Source organism: Bidens hawaiensis, unplaced genomic scaffold (genome assembly GCF_021521415.1).
Source record: "Bidens hawaiensis isolate Kalapana, Puna unplaced genomic scaffold, B.hawaiensis_p1.1 tig00000237_1, whole genome shotgun sequence".
NCBI classification, from domain to species: domain Eukaryota; kingdom Viridiplantae; phylum Streptophyta; class Magnoliopsida; order Asterales; family Asteraceae; genus Bidens; species Bidens hawaiensis.
The window spans coordinates 373,617-382,100 of NW_027491021.1; the positions used below are offsets into that span (position 1 = coordinate 373,617).

Consider the following 8,484-nt stretch of genomic DNA (forward strand, 5'->3'; position numbering starts at 1 on the left):
ACACATCTCATACGTGCACTTGATTTGATTTCGGTTTAAAACCACACTCGTAATAAAACCAATGCAACCCCATCTCTAAATGCACGCGTTTTATTATACAAACAACAAAAAATGAATATTTTATTACAAAAATACACAAATCCAACTCCCCTATCCAAGAGTCTTCAGTCATCACTATATTTTGTTCCATACAATGGTATTCTACAACATATATATGTATGAGTTCTTAATAGCTGGATTACAACATTAACCAACCAAACTACTTTATTTATCCCCAAAATTCCTAAATAAGCAATTTTGGGCCAAACAATTACCTCTCAATATATCAATGATCATAAATAGAATTTGTAGCAGCCAATAGTGCAGCTCCAATACCCGATCCATCTTTCGAGTGCTCGATGACTACATGACTCGATAACTCAGGCCCTAAGAGTTCAGCCACTGCATTTTTAAGGTATTTCTTGTATTGAGGGTAGTGTTCGTATAAACCGCCGTCCATAGCAACTACCATGCGTTTTCCAAAAACGACACCCTTGGAATCCTCCTCCAACTTTTGGAGTATTCCAACTATTCCTGCTCCTGCCAAGCGCCCCCCACGCTTTGTGATTGTGTCACAAACCTCCACCACCATCTTTCTCGCATCCAAATTTGAGTCCACCTGAGATTGATTTGTTATAGTTAAATAAGTAAATCTAGTTATCATTGTTCTTGGAACCGGACTGGCCGGTCAGACCGGAGCTGCCTACATAACTGGTCCAGTTTATGGTACTGATCGGTTGAATTGGATTGGTGGTTTGACCGCATTTTAGATAATATATTTTTTACTTCCAGAACTCATTTACTACGTCAGGCTCTATTGTTTTTTTCAGGATTAATATTTTGTTAGCATTACAAATCTGCATGAAAATACGAATTGAAGTACTCTATATTTTTGTTAAAAAAAGTATTTACATAGTTAAAAAAATTAAATTATTTATGACATCATCAGGATTTTGTAACCGGTTGGATCGGTAAATCAATAAGGCAGCCGGTTTGATGACCGGACTGGCAATGAAACTTACCTTTCAAATTACCAACTACAGCCATCTACAATTTTATCTTTTAGTTGTTTATTGTTTATTCAAAGCAAAATTTAGTTTATTTTTGTTTGATAATTTTAATATATAATGTTTTATGTAAATTCGAATACACGTTACGACGTGTTTTACTTTTACCAACCGGCCTTTTGATAAGAATCTATCACAAACTGAGCTATATACAATATAGATACAAATATTAAAGACGACTTAGTTTCCAATATATTCATAAAATGTAATCAAAATAAAGATAAAAATAACATTGTAATGATGTATTTGAATTTATACATAACACTATATATTAAAATCTTAAAAAAAATTACTCCTCATAGAAAGTAGAAAAAAAAAATATAAATAAAGTAAAATGATAACGTTCAGTAGTTGGTAATTTAAAGGGTGGGCAGAAAAATTAGTTTCTTTTAACTTATGGTGCACGTGGATAAAAAGTTTAAACTTCTATCGTTATTTTATCGTGTAGGTATTCAAAATGCAACCACAACACAAAAAAAATATGAAACAGAGGCTAAAATGACAAACTTACCCCTGTTGCTTCATAGAGGATTGATCCAACTGCTTCAAGATCTTCAGAAGTATCCTGCTGCATATAACTTATATTTGGGGTCCTATAATATAATCCAGTATTAATCTTTTAATGATGCAAATGCCATTTAAGATTAAAGACCGTATTTTCAAGAAACACATAAATTTATGATATTAGTTAGATATGTTTCGGTTACCCGAGTGCGAATGGAGTTTGTAGCTTTTCAGGAACATATTTTCCAAATAATGAACCAGTTTTAGCCATCCTCACAAGCACCCGTCTCACAATCTCACCAAGATACATCCCCGAGATTGTCTTTTCAAATAGCTGTTTCCATGATCAAGGATGGAGCAAGACAAAATAGTCATTTTGGCTTACACTTTTTAAATAAAGCCTTTATTGAAAATGAATGCAGAACTTACCTGTTCTCCAGGGTTTATACTCTCTGCATCCATCGCTTTGTCATACTCGGTCAAAGGAAGCCCGTTTGAGAACGCTCCCCACTCAGTATTTATAATCTGAACAAATCCAACATGTAACAGATAAAGAAGCACATAAATTATTAAATGTAGTTTCTAGGTGGCCAAACGGGTGGGTTGGAAACTTGGACGAATGGACTAGCATAGTAGCATGTCAACGGATTGGGGTTAAAACAAGTAATTGTGTATTAGATTGTATAATATGATGGTTTATTATAATATTACCATATAATCAGGAAAAATTATATATTAGATTGAATATAATTTGATTAGGTTTCATTTGTAATCATCCTAATTGCATCCCACTATCCCTATATGTAGTTGATCAGTAATACATATTACCTCACGAGATGATTACAAAAGAAACCTAATCATATAACAACTCATCATTATGATAATAATATTATAAATTTATAATAAACCATGATATACATTTTCTCTAATATTCTGGTGTTGGTTAGAGCAAGGTCAGGTTGGGTTGACCCGAAATACTTTTTGACAAACAGTTATAATAATAATTAGCGTGTCAGAATTACAAAACTTATATTATCTCAATGGGTGGCCGGGCTTTGTTGGTCGTTTAAAATATTATAAAAAAACACAAACCTAGTTTCTTTGTTTATTTCCAAATGAAAATTAAACTTTGATCGCCTTTCAAGTTTCAACACATTTGACCCACACCCACCTTCTTTACGTGTTTTCTATTACGCTATTTATGTATTTCAAATCGGACCAATTATTTGCATAGTGCTAACAGATTTTTGAGCGCGTTTCATTCTGACTGGTCCCTGGCTATGCTCACTGTTGATTTTTCTAACGCCTTCAACGAGGTGGATCGGACGACCCTTCTCAGGGAAGTTAGCTGCATATGTCCATCCATCTTCCCATGGGTCCAGTTTTTATATGCCCGCCCCGCCCGTTTATATGTGGGGGATACTCATATCGGGGCTTTTACTGGGGTGCAGCAAGGGGACCCCCTTGGCCCTCTTCTTTTTGCGTTGGTCCTTCATCCGCTCATCCTTAGGGTGCAGGGGACCTGTCCCTTGCCCTTCCATGCTTGGTATTTAGACGATGGCACTATTATTGGTAAGGCTGAGGAGGTCGCTAGAGCGTTGGGCGTTATTCGCTCAGATGGGGCGTCTCTAGGGCTTAGGCTTAATATTCGAAAAACAGAGGTTTTTTGGCCGTCATGTGATGATTCGAAGAAAGTGTCGGGTTTATTCCCTGGAGAGATTAGCAGGCCTGTGATGGGAGTTAAACTCTTGGGGGAAGCGGTTAGTCGGGATGCAGGGTTTATTCGGTCTTTGGCAACTAAAAGAGCTTTGAGAGCGGTTAAACTTATGAAACGCCTGCCAGACCTGAGGGACCCTCAAAGTGAGCTCCTTTTGTTACGCTCGTGCATGGGGGTTGCTAAGTTAGTGTTTGGGCTCCGGACCTGTCAACCTGAAATGTCAAAGAGGCTGTGTCCATCTTTGATGCGGGCCTGCGGGGGGGCAATTGAAGATATTGTTGTGTGTGGAGGACCGCATTTTGGGGACCTCCAGTGGAGGTTGGCTTCCTTCCATATGCGTTGCGGAGGCTTAGGAATTTTCTCGGCTGAGGATGTCTCCGCATATGCATTTGTGGCTTCCAGGTCTCAGTCGTGGAAATTGCAAGACCATGTCCTGCGAAACGCTGGTGTTACGGGGGTAGATCCTGACTGCTCTTTTGCACTTGGTAATATTGGAACAACTCTCCCGAACCTTGATATAGGCGGTTTTACTGATAAGGAGACCGCCCCCAGGAAACCTCAACAAACCTTGGCGAGTGCTCTTTATGGTAAACACGTACATGATTTGGAGGAGCGATTCGATATGACCCCGAGACAAAAGACAGTTTTAGCTTGTCTCAAGGGGGCTCATGCCTAAGATTTTTTGACTGTTGTGCCCATTGAAGGTCTTGGGCAACGGATGTTGGCAGTTGAATACAGAGTCATCCTTAAATACCGGCTTATGATTCCCCTTTTCCCTCCAGATGAATTATGCCCCATTTGTAAAAAAGCTTGTTTGGATAGATTCGGTGAGCATGCCCTCCACTGTAAGGAATTTCCGGGATTCAAGTATCGCCATGACTGGGTTAAAATTGTGTTATGGGATGTGCTTAGACGTGCCGGGATCTCAGCCAAGAAAGAGGCACCTGTTAACTTTTTGACTGATCCGCGTGAGGGAAGATATACCCTGCGTCCTGCGGATGTTCTTGTGTTTGGCTGGGCATGGGTTAAGCATGCGTGTGTTGACCTCACTGGGGTGTCCCCGTTGGTGGGGCTGAGAGACAGTGGCTTCGTACCGGGACAGGCGGTTTTGAGAGCGGAGTCTAGGAAGGTTGCTAAGCATGAGACATTGTGTTTGGAGAATCAGCACGTGTTCATTCCATTTGCCTTCGACACTTTTGGATCCCTAGCTCCCGAGGCGGTTCGCTTCTTGGAGCGGGTGCAGAAGGTGGTCCACAGTGACTCGCAGAGCCCAAGGAACCAAGGATTTATATTTAGTAGAATAGGCTTTGCGATTCAAAAGGGGATAGCGGCGTAGCTTGTTGCTCGCTTACCCATTATCCAGATGTAGTTCGGTTTGTGTTATATATAAAAAGATCAATATTTTCTCAAAAAAAAAATTTGATTTTGATAATTGTGAGCCCATCACTAGAAAACTCGCGGGGCCCACTAATACTCTACTAAAGTTTGCGTTGGTCACTTGGTCAGGTGGCCTTCAAGGGGTTAAAGGCAGAAACCAGTGGGCCATTGGACCAACTATAAATTTTACATAACTTGAATCAACTCATTCAAAAGTAAATATGAACTTTTACCGGTAGATTGAAGGTGATATAACAATATAAAGTTTAAAAAATAATATACAAAGTACAAACCGTCTTTCCGGAACTAGATTTATGTCCTTGTAGTTTAGGAATAGCATCCACGGATTCCACATAGCAAGCATTGGTTCCGGTACCAAGAATTACAGCAACCATGACATCATCATCCCAGTATCCTGCTCCAGCTAGTGTTGCAACCGTCTCATTAACCTATATTAACAACACACACATTTTAATAATACATTTGCTACTAATTCCCTTTGAAATGTGATAGCAATGATCCAAATGATTGTACCAAAGCAGAAACCCGCATATCAAGCCCTTGTCTTCTCATAGCTTCATTTAAACACGCCACAATATCCTTCCCCGGCTGCAACACAAATCAGATTTTCATGTTCTTTTTCATCTGTATTTTATTGAACGGATTTATGCTCATTAATATATATATATATATATATATATATATATATATATATATATATAAATACTAACCGTCCCTGACACTGAAAACCCCTTTGTCCACTTGATTAATATCCCGGAATCAATCGAGGTTTGCTTCACGGGAAAAGAAAAAGTAAACCCTGTCTCTCTACTTCTACCATTTGGCAACACAAATTTTCCACCCTCTTTTTTCACAAATCTTGCTAATGTGGAGGCGATAAAATCAAATAGTTCCTACAGATTCATTAGACCATGATTAAATATATTGATCAACCACCAAAACGATTGATTTCATCAACTTTTAAGTGAAAAATATTTATATAATGAAGATGCATACCTCAGAGGTGCCAGACATTAAGTCTTGTGGTATAGAAACTTGCTCAAATTCGGTGGCGATCACACGATCATCCCTTCCTCCTAATTGAGTTCTAAGAACTCTGAAATTCGTACCACCGAGGTCCAACGCATAAAACAACCCTCTTTCGTGCCTATATATATATAACCAATATGCCCTTTAATCCCATATTGAATTACATAAATATAGCTAAATACCAAATAAATTATTCCCAGGAACAGAAACAGTGGCCAATTTTGACTATATAAAGTCAAATGTAGCACTTTAAAATTCCAATTCTACATAGCTTTTGTTCGTTTCTTGATTCTGAAATCTGTCATATGCTAAATAAACGGCATATATAAACATGGTTTGTTAATATTTTCCAAAGAAGTAAACAAATTTTTCTAACTTTGAAGTTCAAAAATAGTAACTTTGACTTTTAGAGTCAAACATGGACTGTTTATGGGTTTTTATATTTAAGGTAGTAACTAATTTGTAACTGTCAGAATAAAGGATAATTATTACATAAATGAATAAATGCGTACACACTAAGTCATCTGAGTAATTTTTTATTTTTTTTTCTGGAATGGTGACTTTCATGTGCTTAGTGTGCACTCCCCAAATTGGAGAGCACCGATGCCACACTCTGGTTAGACTATGTTGTCTTAACCGGGCACACGCTGATTTTAGATTTTGGCTTAGGTGTTCCCCTGGAAACCATACCGTCAATTGCCACTTTTCAGTCGTTGTGCCACCATAAGAGTTGAAATCTTTTGGCGTATCACTCGATGGGACGAAAAAACGGGTGGATTAGTCATCTGAGTAATGATCAAGTTAAACCAATATAATTTAATAACTTGTATAAAATATATACACTAATAATTGAAGTCAAAGAAAGTCAACAATTAAAACTCAACAGATCATGTTCAAGTAACCACTCTCTAACTGTCAGAAAAAAAGATAATGTTCCAGAAACTAACACACGTGTACATTAAATCATCTGAAATGATCAAATACTAAACGAGAGTCAACAAGAGTGGACAGATCTTAGTTTACCCAGTAGGTAAAGAGTCCACATAGCTAAGGATCATCTTAAGCTCACCGCCGCCGTCAACAGCAAGTCCGGCGCGCATGTCGGCGGCCATATCTCCGGCAATGTTTCGGAGGAGTGGGAGAGGGGTGGCGCAGTCGTGCTGTAACTTGGTGAGTATAGGAACTGCAGCTGCGGTGGTGGAGACAGTGGGTCGGAGGACCATGGTGACACGTGGCGTACGAGCAGTGGGTGATCGGAAGGATCGGACGGACGGCGGTGGGTTGACGGCGATGGACATTGTTGATCGACGGTGGAATCGAAGTCGATGTGTTGTTGGGTGGAAAGTGGAGACAGGTACATGTTTTCAAACAGGAGTTTAGTTGGTGTCTTTTATGTTTTCTTTTTCAAGTGTGTACTGTGTACAGTTTTTACTTTTTAGTTGTTTAATTATTTTAATCAAGTATTTTTTATTTTTTTATAGTAAGTTACTATGTTTTATATGCTTTATTATTTTTTTAAGTGAAAAATGAATCGAGTTGGTAAGGTAACTTAATTTGTAACTAGCTCAAATATTATGAGTTTTTCACTAAAATGGTCTAGAAGTTAACACAATTTTAAGGGTCATTTAAGTATGAGTTCATTTTTTACGTCAAATTTGATTGAAAACAAAAAAACTTGTCTAATATTATAAACTAGTAACTAGAGTTACAAAATGATACAATTATTCTTTTTATATATAGTTTTTTAGTTTTTACCTATGTATAATTTGTAATTCCTACATAGATGATTCAATTTAATAGATATTTGAAACATGCGTTATCATTTTACAACTCTAATTGTGATATAAACTCTAAAATCAAAGAGATTTTGTGATTTTATAACTTCTTGACAAGTATTTTGTTACAATCAATAAAATCTAATATATGTTTGGGTGATCCTTATGACGACACAAATCATGATTTCAGATGCATGAGCATTTCATGTGTCTTGTACATATGGCATTGTAAAATCAGTTATTATAACGACAATATCATCGTGTCACATTTTTTTGGATGGTTAATATGTTATAGATGAATACAATTTCAACTTTTTTTTATTATTATTGTAAAGTAAGAACTTTTTTGAGTTTTGGGCCTAAGATCGGAAGGGAGGAGCATACACCAAGTTGAAACAAGCAAATAACTAACACGAACTATATAGAATCATTTGCCTTCACTTTGTCCTTAGATGTACTTTTTGTTGCTTTGTCCTCCAACAAGCATGTACCAAAAACAAATACAAACTATATAAAATCAATTTTAGTATATCAATATATTTTTAAAAGTTAGACACGACTAAAAATATAAAAACAATTGTATAGATAAATTATTGCACGAGTTTATATTAATACTAAAATAAGGTGAAAAAACGTTGCAATCATTAAATCAATTACACTTACAATACATTACAAACTGTAATTACATAGTTAAATTTGATATGTCAATAATCAAAATAGAAATGAACTTTGAATTTGGTTTGGGAAATTTAATGGAGACAGGCTGTGAGGAACTTAAGGGGGACGGACAAAACAATGTCGGTTAGAGATCCCCACAACCTATCAAATGTGGTTTGTTGTTTATGATGAAATCTAAAACCAAATCTCCTGACGCATATTCTCCATTATCCGATTACACCAATTTTATTATTATTATTATTATTATTATTATTATTATTATCATCAAATTTATTTA

At 36.8% G+C, this 8,484-nt stretch overlaps 1 protein-coding gene across 1 annotated transcript; it reads right to left on the reverse strand.

The window, feature by feature from the left end:
- Positions 1-227: 227 nt before the first annotated feature.
- On the reverse strand, positions 228-7,176 carry LOC143613448 (hexokinase-2, chloroplastic-like). Its single transcript, XM_077087169.1, has 9 exons — positions 6,778-7,176; positions 5,722-5,872; positions 5,436-5,618; positions 5,239-5,313; positions 4,998-5,153; positions 2,040-2,135; positions 1,814-1,944; positions 1,618-1,699; positions 228-658 (listed from the first exon to the last, which is right to left on the reverse strand). The coding sequence occupies exons 1-9, from the start codon at positions 7,050-7,052 to the stop codon at positions 326-328; spliced, it is 1,482 nt and encodes a 493-aa protein (XP_076943284.1). The 5' UTR covers positions 7,053-7,176; the 3' UTR covers positions 228-325.
- Between the last annotated feature and the right edge of the window lie 1,308 nt (positions 7,177-8,484).

What these genes read in the sequence shown, in the direction of transcription:
- LOC143613448 (XM_077087169.1), bottom strand. Translation starts at nt 7,052, where the DNA reads ATGTCCATCGCCGTCAACCCACCGCCGTCCGTCCGATCCTTCCGATCA. An exon ending in AATCTAGTTCCGGAAAGACG is followed by an intron (nt 2,136 to 4,997) that starts GTTTGTACTTTG and finishes GGATTTGTTCAG; the next exon opens with ATTATAAATACTGAGTGGGG. An exon ending in TCCTCTATGAAGCAACAGGG is followed by an intron (nt 659 to 1,617) that starts GTAAGTTTGTCA and finishes AATCAATCTCAG; the next exon opens with GTGGACTCAAATTTGGATGC.